The sequence below is a fragment of the Ctenopharyngodon idella genome, chromosome 5 (assembly GCF_019924925.1).
Source record: "Ctenopharyngodon idella isolate HZGC_01 chromosome 5, HZGC01, whole genome shotgun sequence".
NCBI classification, from domain to species: Eukaryota; Metazoa; Chordata; class Actinopteri; order Cypriniformes; family Xenocyprididae; genus Ctenopharyngodon; species Ctenopharyngodon idella.
Window position 1 is genome coordinate 618,578 of NC_067224.1, and position 26,016 is coordinate 644,593.

The 26,016-nt window shown below is 38.8% G+C and overlaps 1 protein-coding gene across 1 annotated transcript in view; it reads right to left on the reverse strand.

Moving 5' to 3' along the window:
• Positions 1 to 2,425: 2,425 nt before the first annotated feature.
• LOC127512990 (astrotactin-2-like) overlaps positions 2,426 to 26,016 on the reverse strand; it is a 423,953-nt gene continuing 400,362 nt past the window's right edge. The window contains exons 20-23 of the mRNA XM_051894406.1: positions 16,557 to 16,698; positions 7,793 to 7,893; positions 6,670 to 6,853; positions 2,426 to 3,619 (exon numbers count right to left, since the gene is read on the reverse strand). Coding sequence (XP_051750366.1) covers positions 3,382 to 3,619; positions 6,670 to 6,853; positions 7,793 to 7,893; positions 16,557 to 16,698 — 665 coding nt within the window. The 3' untranslated portion in view covers positions 2,426 to 3,381. The remainder of the gene's footprint in view (positions 3,620 to 6,669; positions 6,854 to 7,792; positions 7,894 to 16,556; positions 16,699 to 26,016) is intronic.

Sequence of the window (26,016 nt, forward strand, 5' to 3'; positions counted from 1 at the left end):
AGCAACTTGCTAAAAACATGTTATCAATGTGTTAAAGCATGCTAGTGACTTATGCTCCAGGAACAGGGTTGAACACCACTGACATAGGCAGGCAGAATATTCTTAGGGTACTCAATGAATGAACATAAATCACCAGCCATTTTTAAAACTCACTACAGAAAGTGCAACTCTGATTCAGGAACACTGATTTCATTGCTTTGGTCCCTGAGATGTTTCACAATGAGAAACAGACCATAGATATTTCTTCTCTTAACACACAGACTTGGCATGGCTGTAGAAGCAAGAACTTTGATCAACTGAAAATGATTGATCACTTACCTTTTCTTCGGTCATATAACCCTTTTGTGTCTTCTTAATGCGTACTGAAAAAAATGTAGATATTTGAGCCTATAAATTCATCTTGAGCAATTTAAAAAGCCTTTAATTTATGAGGGCTTGCTCACTTTATAATGATAGACAGAGAAGTCTCAAGTTTAAGATGGATCTCTCAATAGAAAGAAAGAAAAAAAGGACGCAAAATTAACTCTTTCCCTGCCAGAGTTTTTTTTTTTTTTTTTAGAAAAGTTGCCAGCTACTGCCAGCATTTTCACAAAACGTCCATGGCCCCCAGAATATTTTGTTGTATGAATATCTGAACATGCAATATATCAAAAGTACACAATATGTACGTTATGTGCACACAACATACATATTATATGTATGTAATATGTACGTTGTGCGCTGAAGAAAAGTAGGGCAAGCCATGTAGGTTTATAATTTAGTTTGAAGCACTCAATGTAAAGCATGTCTCATGTTTTAGACCTCTTGGATCGTGCACTTATTAGGCAGCAGCTCTGTGTGCTTCCTTAAATATGTTCGCAACATCAAGTATATCGATATAAACAATATTGTCCCATCCTAGGGGGAAACTCAGAGTTTGAAATTAAGTTTGACTTTTGTTCAACTCAAGTCAAATGGCTTAGTGTGAGGAATTTAGAAGAAACAATGCTATGTTGAGTTCAATTGCTTACAAAATTCCTTCAACCCTTTTGCTTTCCTTAAATACCCAGATCAAAAAACACATCCTTCAAATCGAGACAACTAACAATTAGAGCTTATAAATAAACAGGACCCTGGACCTATGGGTTCACGCAGGGTACAGGAGGTCATTTTACATGGAAGGCCCTGACAAAGGACACCATTTACAGTAAGCAAAATATCCCTGAACTCTCAGATATTTGCTGTTGTGGGAATGAGACCATTTGTTCCAGTCTCACTGAGAGATTTCAAATGATTCAACACATGCATGTGCAAATCACTTGTATTAACACAGAACATTATGTTTTGCATGTTAAGTTGTGAATATGTAGTGTTTATGTGTATATTTTCAGACTTAAGGCCAGGACACACCAAGCCAAACGACGAAAGCCAACTGTGTTGTCGCCTCGCGTCGGCTGTGTCTCGGCCAAAAATCTGCGACTGAACACACCACTAAGACTACATCCGTCTGTCAGCTAGCATGTGTGTTCTGCACCTGCATGTAAGTAACTGTGTACATCAGCAGGAATCAGTAGTGTTCGTCATTCAAAAAGGGAAACTGAAACTAGGACTGCAGACAAACCGTAAAGCAGCACTTGCTTACCATTTTGAATATCAATCGTGCTGATCACTTTCTTCATTCCAGGCGGCTCATGTCGTATGAAAAATATTTGCGTATTGCAATGCTCAGGTAACAGACTTCTGTCTGTGCCGTCTCGACTTCTTTGCTCGCTTTCATCACTTTCACTTTAATTCTCGTGCACTGACTCGTTGGCTAAACCGAACAGCCAATCCGAGTGATCTCTCTTACCGGCAACCCGACGGCGATTCAACATACTGACGACGGGGGTCTGACTAGGGCCGACGTGTGGAACACGCCACAAAAATAGCCTGACTGTAGCATACTGCGCAAGTCGACTTGCGGCACAAGAGTAACCCCTGAAGCGATGTATGGCGTAGGATGTTGGAGTATTGTAAGCTTAGACGCCTCTCGTGGTTATATTGATAGGGCTGTGCATCAAACTCAAGCTCCTCCTCTCTTATATCGAAATAAAATTTCTCGTTTTAGACTTCTAACTCATGACCGGTGTTTTGTTTTGCTCTATCCTCTGAGCTTTCACGTTCGTCACTGCGTCATGCATCGGGTCAGACGTCACTCTTCCGCCACAAATCGATTTCTTCCCTCTCAATGACGGTGGACTTAATGGCAACCAGTTTTACCATTAAGACAATCAAGTAACTCATTTGCAACTATCCCCAAATGTCGTAAACAGTCACCAATGCTCAAGAGGCAACAGACAATGTTATGGACCAAGGACATTTTAACATATGAACAGTGTATTTGAGTTTTTTACAGATTCTGCTACAGGTGTCGAGTTCAGGGCTGTCTTAGAGATTGCCAGTGAGGTAGTGTAACAGGTTTTTATTTTTAAATATTTAATTGATTCTTCACATATTTTAGATAAAACTGAGAAAACTTCTCGAGATTCTATATACATATTTAATAGACCCTTCCCCCCACCCCCACACACAAAAAAAATCATATTCACTTATTACATACTGCATTTACAATTGTATGTACAATAGCATAATTAACTATCACAATGAATATAGCATGGAATATAGCAACTTACTTACTGAAAATGTGTCGAGGCCCTTCGTTCAACTGCGTTTTCAACAAACACACATTGTTCCCGGACAATCATTTACAGAATAGTTCTGCACAATGCTTTCTTTTGTACCACAACCCTTCGCCAAATACATTAGATGATTCACTTTGATGAAATCTATTGGTCTCATTGGCCAGCAGTACCCCCATTCATTTCTTTGGACACTGTAAAGGAACATTCTTTTGGCTAAATATAATATGTGTGACAGGACTATACTTGTTCTCAAAAGCATTTTCTGTGACCCTGACGATATTCTTATACAGTTTTCTCAATTAATTGTGGCAAAACTATAAAAAGATTAATAGACTCGATGTCAAAAAGGGTTGAATAGAAAAGAAGGAAAACCGCTGAGAGATCATATTCTCGTCTTGCTTGGCTAGGTATTCCAAGAGATATGTTTGCAAAATGAGCATCAGGGAACCTGGTTCGGAGTTCTGCAGCACCATGCAGTTAAATTCTTACATTCGTAAACAGTCCTTCAGTAGTGATGTCCTTGCAGCAGAAACAATGAACAAAAATAATTTAAAATAAATCGATTCTTCCCATCCGAGGCTGCTGTCAGCATTTGGAAAACTCCAAAAAGGAAAGAAAAGAAAAGTAAAGAAACAACAAAACCTCCTCTCACAGTCTCAAAGTCATTTGGGTTTAGAAAAAGAACAGCCAAGCTGGAGACCATAAGAGAGAAGGTCAAGTCTCATCGTAACTTTGACTTTCCGTATATGTTGCGTTGCACTGATATGACTTTCTCCAGACAGGCTAGCCGGGTTTCGTGAAGTGAACTGTGCCATAGCGTGCCACCGGGTCTCGTGTCGTCACTGCGACACAGCATGTACGGCACGCTCTCCGTTCGGCTTTGGATGAAGCCACTGCGGAGCAGCGAGCGGCAGAACAGACTGATCCGATCCATTCGTCTCAGGATCAGATGGGCCTTCCTGTGGTGGCCAGAAAGAGAGCTGTCAGTGCTGTCAGGAGATACACCGCTCTGCCAACATTTCTGCTGAACCTGAGTCATGTTTTTACCAATGATTAATAATAATAATAATAACTTTAAAAATTTTGAAAACTTATTTGAATATATGTAATAGGATGTGAACGGGTTTTCAAAGTGTAAGGGGAAAAATGGTCTTCTGTAAAAAGTGTCATCTTGACGTCATTAAAATATATTTATCTTTAATTTATACTATATATACATCATGCCTAATTCCTAATAAATTGTTATTTTATTTCTTATAATGAAAACTATGAGCTTGGTGGTGAAAAAAGAAAGATTTTAATGTGGTAAAAAGTGGTTAAACTACACATTATAAAACTGTGTCTGCTCAGCAATTATATATATAAATGGGTCAATGATGTGACGGGTCATTTTTTGTCCAAAGGCCTTAATAACAATAAAAAACAAATATATGACATCTAAAGTATGTAAGGTAGTACAACTAGATCTCTTTTATTGAATCCAAAAGGTTTTAATTATATTTTGCTTCATATAAAGGTATTTTAAAGATTCTGAAGTGTCAAAAGGTCATTCGGTTTAACCGTCCAAAGGCCAATACAGCCATTTCATTTGTGATTAAAATATGTTAAAATGTAATAAATGTACATATTTTTTATTCTGGCATGATTTTATAACATCATATATCAACATAGTGCAAAATGATATTAAAATTATGTGTAGAAGTCGTTGCTTTGTTATGAGAAAGAATGTCCGGAAAAATTAATTTCACTGATGTCATTCGGAGTAACCAATATAAAGGGACCATTTTGGATCAAGTCATGCGGTCAGTATCATGTGACAGGATGTGACAACATTCAGACACCTGCAAAGGACCACATGGTCGTGAAGCAAAGTAACTCACTCTCTCTTAACTATTTGAATAATTCATGTTTTCACTTGATCATACGCATGTCCCGAAACATCAGGTCATTCGGTACAACCGCTATAAAACATGGAAAATGTTGTAATATTTTAAAAACTTGTACTAAATATAAAATGTTTGATTATCCTTTTGCTAGCTAGCTAGATATCAGCCTGTTAGCATTGTTTGAAAATATCGTCATTCGGTATAACCAAAAGTGTCATTCGGTAAAACCGAAATTTTGGTTAAACCGAATGACTTTTTAGTGACAAATGTTGTCCGTCTTGTAAAAAATGACAAAAGCAGTGATAATTGATTATAAAAACCACATAATCTTATTGTTGACACTTAATAAAACTTCAAAATGAATTATATCTCCATTTGTTTTGGTTTTAAAAACTTTATCCGTCAATGACCCATATACAATATATATATATATATATATATATATATATATATATATATATATATATATATATATATCTTTAACTCGCAATATGATCTAAATGTGTTTTGAAGTGATTTGTTTTAGTAAGCATTACTTACTGCTCCAACTATATTTAATCCTAATGCAAAGCCTGTGTTGATATTCATAAAGATTATTGGATTCTTACGAAAAAGGGAAAATGAACTGTAATTGGTGGTCTCTGTTTCATTCCCCTGCTAGTTCTGCCAGAGAACAGATTACACAAACATTCACAGAGAGTTTAGGATGGCAACCTTCTGATGGCCCCAGCCAAGAGCTGAACCAGGGGCCCGTGTGAGGGACTGCGCACACTTCCTCTTCGTGATTGCTTAAAAATACACAAGCTGTTCCATAAAAACCTACTAATTCTCAAACAACACTCAAGTAGCCTCTGCAACCTAAACTATCTTCATTGTTCAAGTCATTTTTTGTAATCAAGAATTGAGAATGTCTTCAATCAAAAACATTTGAAGTAATTTTTGTCGTTTTAAAAGTTATTTCAGTAAGTCAGTTCTTCTCAAGTTCATGCAGGTGTCCACAGGTGTAGTTCCCCTTGTGAACAAGTGCACTTACAGTAAGTGTACTGAATGCACACTTGTTTACTTCAAATATTAAAAGTATATTTTAAAAAAACTATACTTGCATAAAATATAATAGTAATGAAATAAAAGCCAACTTAAGTGTACTAAGAGTACATTTTTATGAAAGTTTTTAACACACTTAAGTACACTCTGTAATATAGTCAAATTAAAAGTTGTACTTTTTAAAGCATTATTTTTGAATAATATTTTGTAAAATAGCTCAAACATGCATTTTAGTCCAAGACTAGACTTAAGCCTTGTCTGTGAAACCGGGCATTAAAGTTCACTTATTTTAAATGTACTAAATTGCAACTTCATTACAAATGTGTAATTACGACTATATAGGAATGCATGACATATACTGTAAGTTTCATTAGAAATGACACTGAAGTATATTTTAGTTGACCATATAAAGTACTTAAGTCCTACTTAAGTGGATGAAACAAGAACTCTAAAGTTCAGCTAAATGCATTTAATAAACATTTAAAATATAATACATTTTATGTAAGTGCAATTAACACACAATTAAGCATCCGAAAACATTACATTCACTTGTTCTTAAGTGTATTTTTTTAAGGTATATTAGTGCACTTCTTTTTCACAAGGGTCATCACTATCAACATGATCCACTGATGTTTAAAAGGCTGCGTTCACACTGCAGCTCAATGTGATCTGGTGTTGTTAATTGGATGACAGTGAGAACAACCTGAAGTACACTAAACATATTTTCTTGTTGTGAAACGTTTGGCTTGAAAAGTGTGCTATCTTGCTTTAAAATGTCTCTTAAGGTGATGATACACGGGGCAACGTTTTGAGCAATGTTGCCGGGCACTTTCCCATTGAGAATAGGCAACAAATATCAATCTAAAGTATCCAGCCTATTCTCAATGGGAAAGTCCCCAAGCAACATCACTCTGCAAAATTGCCCAGCGACATTGCTGAAAAAGTTGCCCCATGTATCATCACCTGTAGATTGTTCTTAGCAAAGAAGTGAGTAAAGGGTGGGAGATGGAGATTATGAGAGAATGAAAGCAAATGACAGACAAAGTACTGCAGAAGTGATTGGTCATTCTCTTCCTCACCTGGGTCCAAGTTCATCCTCACTTCTCCACACAAAGTCTCCAAACTTCTCGTAGTGGGAATTGTAGTGATGCTGCACACGATACAGCAGCGGTGGGGAGATCTCCATCAGGGTGTTGTAGGCCGTCTGCTGCTCCTTCCCGCTGGTGTAGCCATTGTACAGGTTGTACACTTTGTCTGCGATCTCTGTTTGAGGGGAAAGAAGGTCTGACTTCCAAATCTGAACTGTCTGTATTCTATGGAAGCTTGTTTCTGCCACTGAATAAAAAAAATCAAAAAGGTAACTGCAACTTTTTTCTCGCAATTGCGAGTTTCTCACAATATTGACTTTTTTTCTCTCACAATCGAGACTTTATTTCTCAGAATTGCAGGTTTATATCTCGCAATTCTGACTTTATAACTCGCAATTGCAATTCGGAGAAAAAAGGTCAGAATTGTGAGATGTAAACTCGCAATTGCAAGAAAGAAAAGTCAGAATTGTGAGATAAAGTCGCAATTACCTTTTGCATTTTTTTATTCCGTGGCGGAAAAAAAGCTTCCATAGTATTCAAAAAACAAACATTTTAACAAAATCTTCTGGTGTTTTCTTTCATCTCTGGTGACAAATGAAATTCTGCCTGTATTTTGTGAAACCTTGTGAAAAAGAAGTAGCATAAACATCATGTCATGAAAGTGTACTCTCTCTTTAAGTGAGAGTTTTTACTTCATTAATATCATATCTACAAGTACAGATTTTAATATACTTTCAGTAATTGAAGTACACTACAAGTGCACATTTAATACAAGTAAGCACACTTCTTTTTCACAAGAGAATCAGGACTAAAAATGAGATTTGCTAACATGTTATCACTTTATGACTTGCACGGTAAGTCCTACTTTTCCTTTTCTTTGAGTGAACTTTCTGTAATCCCATTTTTACTTTGCTATCGATTTACTTCCCTGTGATTCATACTGCTGCCAGACCTGTGAATTCTGTTCGAGTAAAATCTTCTAGCCACTACGGATGACGTAATCGTAAACAGACAGGACACGAAAAGCTGCCACCTCAGATGGGTGCGATGATGACATGATGACACATCTCTTCACTCACACGTGTGAATGGAGTGAAGGAGAATGGCTCTGTACCTTCTGCTTTGCTGTCATCCACCATCGGACAGGACGTGCGGACGGCCACAAAACTCGCGTCCGACCGACTACCACGGCTGTCCACAGCATAAAGAGTGAACCTGGAAGAGAGGATGGGGTGGACGTGAGGAAAAGTCTGTTTCAATGTGTTGCCTAATCTCTGTTTTTAAGCTCCATGTAACTGAAACATTTACATGGAACATTTACGCAAATAAACAAATAGAGCAAAGTAACCCAAATAACTTTGGGCTCAGGCAAAATAAACACACTGAATCTTACGACAAAATCATTAAAACCGAAAGGTGTCCCTGAAAGAGTGTTTCTGGAGTTCTTGTTTATGAGCCACAGACCACTAAAACACGCAGGCAGGGATTCCAGCGGATTCTGTTACGTTAGGAAATTGCGTGCATGACGAGCAAAAAAAACGAAAGAAAAAAAACAGTCATTACGGCTAATAGCAGCTTAAATGGGACTCCCACTTCCTCTAATGACGGAGTTCCGTTTGGCAAATACAAAACACATTAAAGCTGCTGCTCAGCGTTTTCTCAGACCACCCAGATCAACCTGCACTAAACAGGCCTGGCTCTGCTGCTAATGACACGCGGGTCATTGAGGTGACTATCTGACTACGTTTGACTGCCTATGTGTAGTTTACATGACTATGTCTAATTATTATTTTTAGGCTTTTTTTTTTTTTTGCACATCTGAAAAATATTTTCTTTACACCACAAGTGTAAATAGTAGTTAGATGCTATTTGGCGTGTGCCAAAGTGTCAGACTTTTCAGACTTTTCACCTGAGAAAGTATAAAAATATATTATTTTCATTTTGACAATCGCTTACTCTTGTTTTGTACAAAACCAACCAATATTTTAATGTCTTAATAGAACAATAAAATCCCATATTTGCCACACTTTAGATTAGGGTCCAATTCTCACTCTTAAAGGATTAGTTGACTTCAGAATGAACATTTCCTGATAGTTTACTCACCCCCATGTCATCCAAGATGTTCATGTGTTTCTTTCTTCAGTTGAAAAGAAATGAAGGTTTTTGAGGAAAACATTCCAGGATTTTTCTCCATATAGTGGACTTCACTGGGGTTCAACGGGTTGAAGGTCCAAATGTCAGTTTCAGTGCAGCTTCAAAGAGCTCTACATGATCCCAGACGAGGAATAAGAGTCTTATCTAGAGAAACCATCAGCCAGTTTAAAAAAATTAAAAATGAAATACTTTTTAACCACAAATGCTCATCTTGCACTGCTCTGTGATGCTCCACGCATTACGTAATCACGTTGGAAAGGTCACGCGTGACGTAGGCGGAAGTACCGTGGTAGGGCGTTTTCTCCTCCAATTTCAAAATCGTCAGACATCGTTGTTTTACTATTTTTTTTTGTAAAGGGCGTTTGACTTAGTCTTTGTACGTTCTCTTTGTAGACACTGGATCGGTGCTTCTGCCTACGTCACGCGTGACCTTTCCAACATGATTACGTAATGCGTGGAGCATCACAGAGCAGTGCAAGATGAGCATTTGTGGTTAAAAAGTATATAAATTTTATTGTTTTTAGAAAATGGCCGATGGTTTCTCTAGATAAGACTCTTATTCCTCGTCTGGGATCATGTAGAGCTCTTTGAAGCTGCACTGAAACTGACATTTGGACCTTCAACCTGTTGAACCCCAGTGAAGTCCACTATATGGAGAAAAATCCTGGAATGTTTTCCTCAAAAACCTTCATTTCTTTTCGACTGAAGAAAGAAAGACATGAACATCTTGGATGGCATGGGGGTGAGTAAATTATCATGAAATTTTCATTCTGAAGTCAACTAATCCTTTAACTAACAATTAACTATGACTTTTCCCTCAATAAACTCCTAATTACTGCTTATTAATAGTTAGTAAGGTAGTTGTTAAGTTTAGGTATTGGGTAGTGGTATTGTACAGAACATCAAGTGCACTGTAAACATACATTAAGTAGACTTTCCATGTTTAAATGCAATGTGCCAGCATCAGATTAAATTGCAAAGCACATTTTATATATTTATTAAAATTCCTTCATTACCAGAAATGGTGTTGTGCAGTCATACCGTAAACCAACATCAGATGCATCCAACCCAAGACGCCAGTTGCAGACATTTGTTCATTCCAGCATTGTTGTATAACAGTCATCGCTGCCATCTGATGAATCCGATGAAATGGATACGCTTTCTGACTACACATAAGTCAACGGAAGGATGCCAGAGATGTCTTTTCCCCACTTCCAAGGAGACATTTCTTTACACGGCAAGGTTTCAACACTTTGACTCTTCCTTTGTTTGGAAATCCATATTTCAATAACCACCAGCTGATTGTTTTGTTTGTAATACGGTCTGTTTATACATGGCTTGCATAGTTTGCCTGATCTTGTTATTCATCGAAGGAGTGTGGCATTCCTTTCCTAAACCTCACCAAAAGACATCACTCCAAATGCAGGCCAGCCACCATCCCCTGCCAATCTCATCAGAACAACACTGGCTTGAACAATCACATTGTTTGAATTATGTGGTTGTGTGGTTGCCTATTGGAGTGGTTTTTTTTTTTTAATCAGACAATTTGTAGTTTGCTTTAAGGACTTTAGAAGGGGAACTCTAGACTAGTTGCTGTTTTGGGTTGTTTAAGGTGTTACAAAAATGCCAAAGGTACTTTTTTGTGCTTACACGGTCTCTCATTCTACCTTACGCTCTTAAAAATAAAGGTCCCAATAGAGGGTTTTGCAGCAATGACTGTGAAGAACCATTTTTGGTTCCCCAGAGAACCAAACGGACCTTTTTGTTCATAGTGTGAAGAATATCTTAATAGTCTAAAGGCCTGTATATATAACGATAACTATAGAGTTTTAATAATCATCCCACTTTTATGATGATACACCACAACTATAATGATAATGACACAAAGGAACAATATCATTGGAATCACTTTCAAAATAATAATCAGAATCCATCCTTTATCCTTTAGAATCCATCCACCAATCCATCTTTTATGCCTGAAGCATAACAGCTTTCTGGAGCCTCACACCAGGGATTTTTTGGAGTTTGCGTGCCAGACGCACTATCCAGGCACGCCTCCCAGGGAGTGTTCTTCGCTCATTTCCTCATTCTTAGAGTGGGTGCTGGTGAACAACCACTCACCATTCACTGTCGGCCCCGCAGAGGATGACATCGTCACCAGCCCCACCCCAGCACCTCCAGAGACCAGCCTTCCACCAGCGAGTGACGCGATGGAGAAGTTGCATGTGCCCACTACAGACTGCGGAGACCAGCCCGCCACAATGGACGAGCCTGAACCAAGGAAGAGGTCGGAAGGAGTCATCCAAGGAGCCATTCCACATAATGTGTCTGACCAGGTGCGCAAGCTGGCAACACCGTGGATTGCAGAGGGAGTGTTAATGGAGATTGACGGCTTGGAGGATAGCCCCACCCACACTCCCGCCGCTATGTGTGAGTACGATCTGGCCTCTGGAGGATATGATGAGGAACTAAAGGACATTTTTGAGGAAAATTTAATTGACCTTTTTGGAGAAATCATTTCCAGTTCCCCTGTTTCTCCAGCGTTTCCTGTTTCTCCAGCGTCCCCTGTATCTCCAACATTTCCTTTTTCTCCAGTTTGCCCACCCAACCTCCCTCTCCCACCTCCTCAAACTGCCAGTTCCTCAGCCCCGCCTTCGCTCGTGTCCCTCAGCCACTCTGTAAGGACCTGCCCAGTGTCTTCAGGCCACCAGCTCCATCCAACACAGAGGATCCCCTGTCTTCACCTCCATCCTCTGTGCCCATCTCTCCACCTCGGCCTGTCGACACATCAGCTCTGCCTTGGCTCCTCCCTCCCTCGGCTCCACCGGAATCCATCAGCCATACAGCTCCACTGGGCTCGCTCGTCCCTCCGGCTCCGCCTTGGTCGGACATCGTCCTGCCTGCGCCTTCGGCTCCATCTGGCTGCGCCTTCGTCCTCGGTCCCACCGGCTCTGCCCCGTCCTCTGGTTCCATGGCTACACCTTGGACGCTCGTCGCTGTGGTCTCCAGTCCTTCTGGTTTCGCATGGGCTCTATGGCTCATCGTCTCCACCTGGGTCTCTATCATTGGTGGCTGCTTCTCTGTCGGTCGTCCCCAGGTCAGGTTTAGGGTTAGGTTCCATTAAATCGTTTCCACCATGGCTTCTCCTACCTTTAACTCCAGCCTGGGACCTCATGCTCAACATCTGGCTCCGACCTGGCCTCTGACTCAACATCTGGCTCCTCCTGCTGCTGGCTTTCCCCTGGCTCCTCCCACCCTCCACTCCCCCTTTTGACTGTATTAGGTTCCCCGGACTGTTTTTTTTTTTCTTTTGCGAGGACACACCTTTTTGGGAGGGGATGTTCTGTAACGTGTATGTTGTGTTTCTTTGTTTTTGGTTCTCCCCTGTGACCTAGTTTTCCTAGTGTGTCTAATTAGTCATTATGTTCACCTGTTCTGTCAATCATCTTGTTAGTTCTCCTGATTATTTAAACACTTTGTTCTCTCTCATTCTCGGTCCGTTCTTGTCAGTGTAAGCATTAATGTCAGTGGTGTTTCTCCTGGGTATCTCCTGTGTGTTCTTATTAAAGATTATTCTGTAGAGTCATCGTCTTCGTGAGCTTTGATACCACGATACGTGACAATGCGCTGGTGTGGACGGTATAATATAGTTATCGATATAGCTGAGAACGGGCCTTAAAGAACCCTTTTCAACTATAAAGAACCTTTTGTTCAATGGAAATGTTCCATGGATGAAAAAGGTTCTTTTTGGAACATTCGATGCAAATAAAGAATGGTGTGCAGCTCTTTAGACTTTCAAATGCCTTTTTTAGGTGCTGTAGTTTTCTTCAGAATACTTCATGTTTCTTATCTTTGCTTCTCTCTCTGGATGTCACATGCCATTTAAATCCAACTCCAAGTCTGAGGAGCTCTGCGAACAATTGGCAGTGATAAAGATCACCCAGGAGAACAAAGGCGAAGTGGTCTGGCTCATCGCTGGGAATGTCAAAACACGACGGTGAAACACACATTCCCCTTCGCCCCCCAGGAACGATCCCTCTCTCTCTCTCTCTGTCTCCCTCTCTTCCCCTGCCTGGCTGACACATTCTACATCCCTCTTTTTCTCACTTCAGTTTCACCATTCTCTGGTTACTCCTGTATGTTTGGCTTTTCTCAGCTCATGGCTGTTTTGATTTCTGGCACCTATAGTTCAGCCATTAAATGAGTTGCTTTTGGCAAATCTGAGCACAGATTGAGACACTGTTGAGATCTTTTCTAAGACACATAAGATAGATGAATAGCTGTTTTCTGTAGACTTCAGCAAAAATCGCCATTTGTTCACAATTTAATCTCGAGAACAAACGAGATGTCACGAGAATTACAGATGCTGGTGTGCCAAGTCAGGTCACATTTATTTATATGGCACTTTATACAATACAGCTTGTTTCAAAGCAGCTTCACAGCAATAAACAGGAAAACAACAGTGTTAATATTCATGAAATTCATGAAATAAAGCTTTAAGACATCTCTACAGAAGACAATAGTGTGATTATTCAGCTCAATTCAGTTCAGTGTTGATTCAGTTTAGTTCAATAACAGCGTCAATGTTGCTTAATTCATTTTAAATGTTGTTCTCATCTGATAGTGTCAGTGCAGTTAAATCAAACATTTTACCATTACTGTGATTCTGTGGAAGCCTTTCAGTCCATACCTTAAAGCTTTTCTTATGTATTTTCCACCAACAATAATGAACTCTGAGATGATATTTTCACAGTGAAGCTCTGCTAAATCACTGCATATGGCTTTTAGGACTTCTTTGGGGCTTGAAAATATGCATCTGGGCTGATCCTGTTGGCCAAACATGTGGCTATTCTGAAGCACAGACACATTTAAGAAAATACTTTGGAAGTAAAATGCTCATTTCTATGCTAATCTTAATATCAGCTATTTAGGACACAGAAATCAGGTTTAATGGAAGCATTTAAAGATCTTGTAGTCAGTATTCTCGTAATGGGTTGCCTTCCAGGCATCAAAAGCATTAGTAGCTAAAACAACAGATATTTCCTTCAGTTTGAAGGGTTTGTTTTCAACTCTTCCCACAAACTGTGAAATATACCAGAACAGCAATCAGACGTGGTTGAGGAGAAGATAGATGTACGTAAGATATAGCAAGTCTACAGCTAAACAGAGATTTGGACCCTGAACCTTAGAGAGCATATGCATAATTCAGGCATCTCATAATTCACGCCACGGTATGGGTCATACCAGGTTTATCATGCTTCGCTGTGTCAGTGGCCGTGATTTATTCTGTCCTCAAAGGATCGTTCTTTCAGGGTCTGCTCTCAAAGTTTCACCACTAACCTTCTCCCATGAGTCAACCATGCTACGCTGCTCATTTAGGTTGATTGTTAAGTAATTTTTTAAACATAACCTGTTTTGAGACCTTGACTGAATTAGTGATGACTAAATACCAAATTCTCCTTATTAACATACAGAATGCTGACAAAATTGCATGCACTTTGCAAAACAAATTGGTGCAAGTTTATAAAGATCATCTACGAACATGACCCTTGTAAAAAGTGTTGAGTTATGGCTCCGCATACTACAAATACTGTCTGACAAGCTTGGTTTTAAGTCTCCATCCATTGCATAGTACGGAAAAGAGCTGACACGAAAACAACAACTATATCTATTGTTGAGGGTGAGTAAATGATGACAAAAATGCTCATTTCTGGGTAAACGATTCCTTGAAATGGAAACCAAAGGCCTGGGAAAGATTGGTGAGGAACCAAGGTGGCAATAAGACGGAAAATCACACAACATTTAGGAAAGAACAAAAATGCACACAGTGTTCTTTAACCCCCTCACCCTCAATAGAAGAAGGCGGCACAATTAAATTCGACACTGATGAGGTTCATCCTGTTCATAACTCAACCATGTTCTGACATGTCTTGTCACGAGAGGCCTAAACAACCAACAAAGAAAAAGCCATTTTATTACCTGTCTGGGCCCTCTCCAAAAAGAGCTCTATAAACACAACTTACAGAAATAACAATGAGTAATACAACACTTAGCAAACTTAAATTACCAACTCCAAACCACATCAATTTACTTTCCGGTGGTCTTTGGACTATTAAGTCGGTGTTGGAAGGATTTGTCCTTCCAAAGAATCCAGACTGAATATATCAGATTTGTGCTGATTTCTCACTTGCATTAGACTGCAGCTGCAGTGCATTGAATGTCCCCATCTCAATGTTATCATTTACATTATTATTATTTTTTCTTTCACTAATCAATATCTTTAAAACCAAACAGGTTGTCTTTGGAATATTGTTTTAATCTGTAATCTGTTGTCGTCAATATCACTTTTCTTCCTCTTGGTCTTTTATAAAATCCTTTTAATTAACAAAATCCACAAACATCAGTAAGTATTATGAGTGGATTAGAGTTGATTATCGTATTGTGCAACTCGCCGGTTGTCCTGCTGGCTCTATAAATCAACTCCAGTTGGTTAACTCTTTTTTTTTTTTTTTTTTTTTTCTAAAGTTGCCAGTCACTGCCAGTGTTTTTCATCATTTTCACAAAAAATGTTATTCTAGCGTCATGCATTCTTTTTTTATTATTATTATTGTCAATACTTGAATGTGGGTAAGTTTCATAAAAAAAGCAACATTTTAAACAAAAACCTGAGAAAATCATAGTTTTTCAAAGACTACAACATGCATAAGCGATGCTTTTATCGCTTGTTTCTGAATCTTTTTTGCCTGTGTTTTGATCGTGAGATTCTGTACTCTTTCAGAAGATGCGTAATAGCGCCCCCTACCATATAACTGCGAAAACACGGAAAGCCGGAAAATTCCGTCAATGTCGGGGAAAGAGTTAAAAATGCAAACTAGAACCAAGAAATATGATCATATCAGCACTATTTTATCATCTCTATAGGTCACCTATCTTGTAGGGCTGGGTAAAAAAAAAAAAAAAAAATCGATTCTCATTTTTACAAACCGATATCAATTCTTAAATCCCAAGAATCGATTAGTCTAGTCTGTTTTCAGTTGATGAATGAGCAGAATATGTAGTGCCTCTCATCCAATAAATCGCAATAATCTTTGTGCTTTGTTACTTTTGATATGAAACAAAGTCTCAGATTTCAAATGACGTCCATCTTATTATGAGATTCAAAAAATAAATACCGTTTTGGCGCTGTTTAATGTGGCGTGACAGATCGCTTTAGCGCCTCAGTTAAAGAGAAGCGGCAGCACGAGCGCATTTGAACATCCTCTCCTCCGCTTTAATACCAGTTACAGCGCGAAATAAATATGACTAAACATCTGAAGGTATGTTAAAATATACAGTACAACTTACCGAAATCCGTATCATGTCTTGTGTAATAGCTCAATCAGTGTTTCAACCTCGGAAAGACGTCAATAAAACAGCTTGTAAACAATGTCACATAACGTCACATTTACCTCAGAAAAACATATTCAGTGACCATAAACTCATTAGTCAGCTTGAAAAGTGAACTCTAGAAAGCAACATTCTGATAAAGTGGACCATCGGAATAAAGTGAAACTCTCAATTTTTTCACTCCTAAATATCATAGCTACAGGGTGTTACTTTGCTGCACGTTGTCCTTAAAAACACAAGACAATATAGTGTATATTCGCAATAAACTGTAGCAAAGTATTAATTGAAATGAAGAGCTGATGACTTTTTCAACCTTTGTTGGTTGCTGTGGCTCTTACTTATAAAGGCTGTCGGGCTCCAGGCACTTGAAGACGAGAGAGTAGATCATACTGTGAGGATGTTCTCCGCTTCTCCGTCCTGCTACCACACACGAGGAGCCCAGACCCGAGAAAAGATCGTCCATGAGGCTTAGAACCTCTCCTGAAAAACACAGACATACAGTATGAGAGCGGGACATTCACATTAATACAGGACTAGTTCATCAAAAAAATTAAATTCATTAAGTAATTCAGAGGACATGTTACCACAACTTAAATAAATGCATTTTTTTTAAATGTAATTATAACTTTTAAGTAGCAAATATTATTTTATTGAGTTCTGTTGACATAATGTTGATCATTACATTTTTTATTAAATTGTAACTTAATGAAATTGTCTTGATAACTTTGGAAACTGGGCAGTGGATTTCTAGTTCCCAGCACTGGATAAGAATAACAAATGTTCAAATTAAGTGTTAATTTATTTGTTTTTAGTGAAGGGAAAGACCTGTTAGTGTTTAATGCTGTTATGTTTGACATTTAAAGAGTTTGTTATGTTGAAGATGCTGTGGTTACCACTGTTCTGAAGACTTCATGAAGATATATATATGAGCAATGACTACGCTAATGCCAGTGACAAATCATATACTGATTGGCTTCATCACTCTGTCTCCTCTCCACCAATCAGCTGGTGCGTGGTGGGCGTTCTGGCGCAATATGGCTGCCGTCGCATCATCCAGGTGGATGCTGCACAGTGGTGGTGGTTGAGGAGATTCCCCCTTACATATGTAAAGCACTTTGAGTACCCAGAAAAGCGCTATAAAAATTTAACAAAATATTATTATTGTTATTATTATATCATACTTGTCAATCTGTAAAAGCAGATTGTACGAAAACATGTCAATTAGCCACCAATTCGGCAAAATTTATAATAGTTACAAATTGCCGTGATTGTGTTGACTTTTTCACCCCTAAAAGGTTCATGGTAGTACCTTAAGGATATATTAGTACTCTAAGGTACTTTTTTTCTGACAGTGGGTGTTATTCCAAAGCTGTATAAGACTTTTTGATATTTTTTGATACATTGATATTTTCAATATAATGAGTTAACTTTTCCCCCGCCATTGATGGAATTTTCCAGCAATCCATGTTTTCACTGTTATACGGTAGGGGACGCTAGTATGCATCTTCTGAAAGAATACAGAATCTCCAGATCCAAAAACAAGTGAAAAAGAAGCAGAAACAAGCGATAGAAGCATTGCTGACACACATGCAAAATAATGTGATCATCAAACATTCAACAGCAAATAAATCAAAACCGCCCAACATTACAGAATGAAATGGACGAGGAAACAAATGTGAAGCTTTGGGGGTGTTGATGGATTCGATCTACTCAGTCTGTGTTTGATCATTCTGAATCTGATCCGGAATAAGTCTTTGACAAAAATGCACTTTTCCCACGTTTTTTTTTCAAAAAGATGCTTTTTTTTATAAAACTTACCTACATTCAAGTGTTGATAAAAAAGAATGCATGAAGCTACAATATACTGGCAATATTTCAAATTAGTTTATATATATATATATATATTGTTTATATATATAAACTATAACAAGAAGTGTGAATATTCTCCCCAAAATTGCTGACTAAATGATGACATAATGTTGATTTTTTGATGAACTGTCCCTATAATCCTGCAGGAAATTAAATCATGTGTTGTTACGTTAGACCTGAAAGGAAATGGCACACATATAGTGCATGACATTTTCACCATTTATACTGTTGTGTCATTTATACTGTTGTGTCATTTATACTGTTGTATCACCATTTATATCGTTGCACCCTTATTTCCAGCAAATACCAGTTTAACAAATGAGAAAATATTCAAGTCAGCTTTTAGGGAAATCATACAGAGGCAGTTGCTAAACCCAGTTCCCAGCACAACCTAAGAGGCAAAGCGGACAAGAAAAGAGCAAGCAGTAAAAACAACATTTGACACCTCCAATTTTAGCAACTCTGGAGCTAGACGAACATGCGTCGTAGGCTCACATCAGTTTTTAACACGTTCCAAAATACATATCAAAACAGCAAAACGTGTCTGGGTTGTGCGTCCCGAGGGAACAGTAAAAAATGGGCAACAGAGGGAAGGTCTAGGAAAAGGGGGACTGAACGAACGAATGATTTAGCCATTTTCCCAGAAAACACACTGTATATAAGGGAAGCTTCCCGCTCGCATTCCAACACCTCAAGAGTGCCCAAGCCAAAACGTCTCAAAACCCATTGCTTTCACTTTGTGGCCCCCGTGTCTAAGGAACTTCTGTATATTTTGCAAACTTGACATTCATGAAATGGAAAACAATGGCATGGCAACTCCACATAAGACCGCAAAAGGTCCGTGTTGAATAATCCCGGTGATGGAATGCCCTTAAATGCATGCATAGTTTCCTCTCGTCCAGGAGGCCCACGCTGCTTATGTTCAACATGATACAATGTTTCTCCTACGCTTGCCTTGAAGTTGACCATCAAAACAAAGTATAGAAAATATTCCAGTGGCATATGCCAAAAGGTCGTGGGAGGTCATAATGACAGGAAAGCAGAGACTGCTGCAGGGCTGCAAATAAAAACTAAACTTATCTTACAGGAAAAAAAAACAAATGCAAATCACAAAACAAAAGAAAACATTAGAGTGAAACATTAAACAAAAAATTTGTTGCTTAAACAGAAAGCTACACTGCACACGGAAAGAGATTAGTTAAGATCAGTGAAATAATCCAGAGACCTCGTACAGAAACACATCGCAAAATGTTCTCTGGAAGCAAACTATTATTTTGATAATTGATTAACCGGTCAATTAATTGTTAATTTCACATCCTGCCTAATGTTTTCCTCCAAATAATGTGCAAAAGGAAGGCTACGAAAGCAAATCAGGCCCGTTTTTTTCATTGTTGAGCAATGTAGCCAATCACAAACGCAATGACCAATCAGAGGTGTTTAAGTTAGCATTGCCGTTTTGCGCGGTGAGTGGATACAGAGTTTTGCGCGCTTGCAAATATCCTCTCATTATAACAAACAATTATGTAAATAAGGGATTCACTGTGCAGTCAGCTTCATTTATTGAAACAGAACTGCTTAAAGGGTTAGTTCACCCAAAAAATGAAAACTCTATCATTTATTACTCACCCTCATGTCGTTTCACACCCGTCAGTCCTTCGTTCATCTTCAGAACACAAATTAAGATATTTTTGATAAAATCCGATGGCTCGGTGAGGCCTGCATTGACAGCAATAACACTCCCTTTTTCAGTGCACAGAAAGCTAATAAAAACATATTTAAATCAGTTCTTGTGACTACAGTGATTCAACCTTAACGACGAGAACATTTTTTGTGAGCATAAAAAATAAAATAACGACTTTATTCAACAATATCTAGTGACGGGTGATTACAAAACACTGCTTCATGAAGCTTCAAAGCTTTACGAATCTTTTGTTTTGAATCAGTGGTTCGGAGCGTGTATCAAACTGCCAAAGTCACGTGATTTCAGTAAACGAGGTTTTGTTACGTCAAAAGTCTTTCGAAATTTCAATAATTCACCACTGGGGCTCGTGACTTTGGCAGTTTTGATACACACTCCGAACCACTGATTCGAAACAAAAGATTTGTAAAGCTTCATGAAGCAGTGTTTTGAAATCGCCCATCACTAGATATTGTTGAATAAAGTCGTTATTATTATTTTTTTTTTGGTGCACAAAAAGTATTCTCGTTGCTTCATAACATTAAGGTTGAACCACTGTAGTGGTATCTGAAGATGAACAAAGGACTTACGGCTGTGGAATGACATGAGGGTGAGTAATTAATGACAGAAATTATTTTTGGGTGAACTAACCCTTTAAGATCGCAATGAACTAAGATGAGTGACAGCTTTTTGGTGATTCTAAAGGGAGCACTCTATGCACGCTTTCTGAGGTGCCAAATCCTGCGTACAGTATGTAATCTGTTAAAATTGACAGTGGTTTGTGAACGTAGACACTTTATTAAAGCTGCAGTCCGTAAGCTTTGCCTCTTTGTCGCCATCGCCAATTTTCACCGGAAAATGTCATCTGAACAAGTAAGTAACAAATCTGCCACTTTTGTTCTGAAGCATTACAATAAATTGCGCTGCCAATGATGATTAAATCTAACGATCGCTTGGCTCAGATCACGTCAAACCCTGCAAATGATTATTATTGTTATACTTTGTTCTCAAATTGTTAATGTTAGCAACATCAGTATTGCGTGACTATGTGTATTTAGTGTGTATTAGCGTTACCTGGAGATTTCAATTTCTGTAGCCACTCCAAAGTCCGAAGTCTTTTGCTTTTGTCTACAGGTGAATCTCCAGCTGTCACTGATGATTGTCATTTGGACCTTTCTGGATTACAGTCCGCCATAAAAATGATAAGTTTAATTATTCCAGCTGCTGTGAGAAAAGAGTATAAATGATTCGCTAGCTGAGACTCGTTCTTTATGTAAACAGACGTGACGTAATGACGCAAAGACGAACGGCTGCATGCTCGAATTTCCCGCAGAAACCCACCAGTACCGATTTTATTATAAAGCATTTTTACAAGCTTACCGTTGTGAATCGAGCTAAGGTAAGGAGGTAGTTTAATTTAATTTTGGATAATTTTTAACCAAAAAAAGTTAAGGACTGCAGCATAATTTATCAGCAGTGTTTATGTTGGGATGTGTAGGTTGTGCGGTGACAAGTAACTTGAAACTATTTCAAGGAAATCTATTTAAATGTGTTTTTAAACAAGAAGCACATCTCCTTAGACTTTCCCTGGAGTTGGTTCACCCTCCGCTTATGATCAGAAAATTCATATTTAATGCAAATTACACAAAATGGAACTTGAAACATAATTTGGTTATATTTATAATTGACTATCACTCGACCCACCGCCTTCAACTATTCTAATGGTGAGTACAGTCACAGTTTTTAGCTATGTTTCCATCCAAAGTTGCGAATTTAACTTGTGCGAAAAATTGCAATATGGCATAAAACATTTGCGAATAAAGCACCGTTTCCATCCAGTGAGTCAAAGAGAACAAAATTGTTACTTCCTGATAAACTGGTGCTAAATATTACTTAGAAACGTAGGAGAATCCACTGTATATAATAAATTTCATATAATAAATAAATTATTCATGTCTCAGAGCGTGCAGATGAAACGCAATAAACATGTTATCTTGTTTCAGAGGCGGATGCAGTTCTGGGAGGAATTATACCGAACCACACTGACGACAGACTTCTGAAAGACCAAAACAGTGTTTCAGATGCTTCGCAACAAGATTTTTCTGCTGGTCACACAAAGTCACATGATTTTTTTTTTATGCAAAATGTGTTTCCATCATAGTTTATGCGCATGTTTTCTTATCGGATAGAAAATTTATCCGACTCAAATGAGCGCGTAAGTTTTTTTTATGCGCATTTTTAGAATTTATGCGCATCTTGGCATTTCCATCCGGCAGTTTTTGATGCAATATCCCAAAATGCGCATAAAAATAGGTAGATGGAAACATAGCCAGTGTTACACATCAATATGCTACAGATATTAGAATATTGTTTTTATCATTGTGTTTTCAGAGGAATTAAAAAAGGTTTTGTGCCTCGTGTTTACAAAGTATATAGGGATAATGCAAAAGGATTTGGTGTAGTTTGTAGGATGGACTATCTATAGGATTTTGTTTCTCAGATCATAAAAATATGTGTCCAGCTATGAAAACAAAATGCCCCCTATTCTATATGTTCGGGCGACGGCCCTGTGTACTCGCAACATGGAATACAACGCCTTGAAATCCCAAAAAAGTTGAATACTCCGGTTGTCTGATGACAGTTGACAGATGTGAACGCAATAACTTCTTGTTGCGACGAACTCAACAGACATATTCACCTCAGAGAAGAAGATACATGGATTGAATTTCATGTTGCGTTTTTATTAATCTTGATTTTTCACAACTTGTGTGATTTTTCTGGGCGAGTCGGAGTGAACTGGTGCTAATAGAGTCTCATGAACGCAGTCGAGCACAGAAGACCAACGGCCAAGGTCAGCGTTTTTGTTACATAATACATTAAATTTTGGTTTGTTTTTCACCAAACCCTACTGTATACCCCCAAAACATGAGGAATACATGACATGTGTCGCATGGGATCATTCTGTGATACTTTTGTGTCGTTTTTTTTAAAAGCTTGATGCCGGTCGCTATTCACTGCCATTATAAGGACGAGCGTGAGCAGAACATTTTTTTAAAAAAATTCTCCTTTAGTGGTCTGAAAAAGAAAGAAAGTCACACCAGAGTGACTAAATGATGACTTTATTTTCATTTTAGGGTCAACTATCCATTAAAACCATGTATTTTCACCGTGACAGCGAGTAATACTTCAGTAGTGGGACATTGCCATGCACGAAGTCACAAGAGCGTCAAGTCAAGTATTTTAAAATGCGAGGTCTTTGCAGTTGGCACCATATGGAGGAAGGCTTGTGTCAAAGCCCCTGATACCTGCCCACCTCGCATCCAAAACATGCAACCCATGCAACTTTGATGTCCACGCACACAAGCCCCTGGGATCCGTGTGAGCCGTGTGCAGTGAACGGAAGAGCAGCGCAGAGAGGTTTGTACGCCGAACACGTGCGTCGTAGACCTCAGCTTTACATTGAGCTTGTCAGATCTCCTAGCAGACTGCAGATCCGAAACAGTAATCGCTCCACTGTATAAATACAGGTCGTGTCAGATACAGCACGAGCGTTTCAGTTCTACAGTAATTCGTCCAGGTCTTGAGTACGAAAGCAGATGTGGGTGATCATTATGGACGTGCGCATAGATTTCCTTTCTAAGGCTTGTTGACTTCTTTTGACTGTTTTTCCCCTTTAGGATTGCTGGAGTATGTGATAATTACTAGCAAACCCCTGAAACAGCCCACGGGTGGCCGCTTTCCTGCTTCCCAGTCACGGACTGGACTATTGATTTATTCTGATTATCAAAACATACAAAGATAGCGTTTCCAGCCAAACCTCATGCAGAAACATCAAACATCAAACCGAGTTTTCTTTCCCCCTGCCTTCTGCCGTACCTATCAAAGCCTCCTGTTCCCCTTCTCTTTTGCACATTCTCTGGGCTCGGAGCTGTCAGGGGGCCTGCGAAATCTGGCTCCGCTCGCGCATTCCATGCATATTTGTGTCAATGTGAGGGAAATGGACCGAGGGCCAGGCGGTGTAATATAGATAGTCAATCTTAAGCACTTCTTGACCTCTTGTCACTGCTAATAGTGCGAGGAAACAAACTGAACAGGTCTCACACGGTTCCCGGACGCTCACTGGCTCCGTTTCTCACAGTTGTGTTCATATTTAACTGTGATTTTAAAATGCATGCAAGGCACTGATTTTAAACGCAAGAGATTATTTTAAGTATCATTTATATACTTTTTGTTATTTTGAATTAGATTTTATTTTTATACACATGCAGGGCAGTCGCTCCCGCCACTGTGCATGGCATCGCTATACAACGTTTTCGGTACAATTAACGTTTAACGCAAAACAGGTGGCCTCTTCTGGGTGCACGGGTTCAAACAAACGAAACATAACTGCAGATATGTTCCATAAATTCTTCCCAAGTCTCCATATAATTCAAGCCAGGGCCACACATACGGTAAAATCATAACAGCTCGTGTTTACACAATTTAAGAGCCTGAAGACAGAGCCGGCTGCTCGTGAACAAAGACCACGGTTTGGTGTTGTTGTTGTTTTTTGTTTTTTTTCTAACCAAATATGAGTTCATGTCCGGTGTCGTTCCGTTAGATTTATGGAGTTGTGGAATAATCCCTGCCAAGATTTCTAGTGATCGCAGTTGTAACTGAATGTGCTGTGGTAGTATCATGTGATTTGTGTTTACATTTGTAAAATGAACATATTTTATTTCCCTCTGTAAATCAAATTTATAGTTACCTGCACGTTAAAGTCTTGTTTGTGCTTGCTCAATCACTTATATTTTTAACAGTTTTGAAAGATGTTTATTTTTACTCTCAAAACGTATTTCATGGAATCGGACTGCAATTAAATGGTAAAATGCACTTATTCTTTAAAAAAAAAAAATAAATAAATAAAATCAAACCCTAATGCATTTTATTAAAATGATTTTATAAGGTTATGATTGAGGCTGCTTAGACAATACAAAAATACCAATTTTGTAGTGCTTACCAGTGTTATTTTAGTGTCATTAATACACTATTATAGGTTTTGTTAGTATTTGTTTAGTAATTTAAACAAATATGAAAAATGTTGCCTTGATAACTAGCTGAAATATATATATATATATATATATATATACAAACCCGATTCCAAAAATTACACGAGAGCTACACATTCCAAAAAAGTTGGGACAGGTAGCAATAAGAGGCCGGAAAAGTTAAATGTACATATAAGGAATAGCTGGAGGACCAATTTGCAACTTATTAGGTCAATTGGCAACATGATTGGGTATAAAAAGAGCCTCTCAGAGTGGCAGTGTCTCTCAGAAGTCAAGATGGGCAGAGGATCACCAATTCCCCCAATGCTGCAGCGAAAAATAGTGGAGCAATATCAGAAAGGAGTTTCTCAGAGAAAAATTGCAAAGAGTTTGAAGTTATCATCATCTACAGTGCATAATATCATCCAAAGATTCAGAGAATCTGGAACAATCTCTGTGCGTAAGGGTCAAGGCCGGAAAACCATACTGGATGCCTGTGATCTTCGGACCCTTTGACGGCACTGCATCGCATACAGGAATGCTACTGTAATGGAAATCACAACATGGGCTCAGGAATACTTCCAGAAAACATTGTCGGTGAACACAATCCACCGTGCCATTCGCCGTTGCCGGCTAAAACTCTATAGGTCAAAAAAGAAGCCATATCTAAACATGATCCAGAAGCGCAGGCATTTTCTCTGGGCCAAGGCTTAAATGGAATTTAAATGGACTGTGGCAAAGTGGAAAACTGTTCTGTGGTCAGACGAATCAAAATCTGAAGTTCTTTTTGGAAAACTGCGACGCCATGTCATCCGGACTAAAGAGGACAAGGACAACCCAAGTTGTTATCAGCGCTCAGTTCAGAAGCCTGCATCTCTGATGGTATGGGGTTGCATGAGTGCGTGTGGCATGGGCAGCTTACACATCTGGAAAGGCACCATCGATGCTAAAAGGTATATCCAAGTTCTAGAACAACATATGCTCCCATCCAGACGTCGTCTCTTTCAGGGAAGACCTTGCATTTTCCAACATGACAATGCCAGACCACATACTGCATCAATTACAACATCATGGCTGCGTAGAAGAAGGATCCGGGTACTGAAATGGCCAGCCTGCAGTCCAGATCTTTCACCCATAGAAAACATTTGGCGCATCATAAAGAGGAAGATGTGACAAAGAAGACCTAAGACAGTTGAGCAACTAGAAGCCTGTATTAGACAAGAA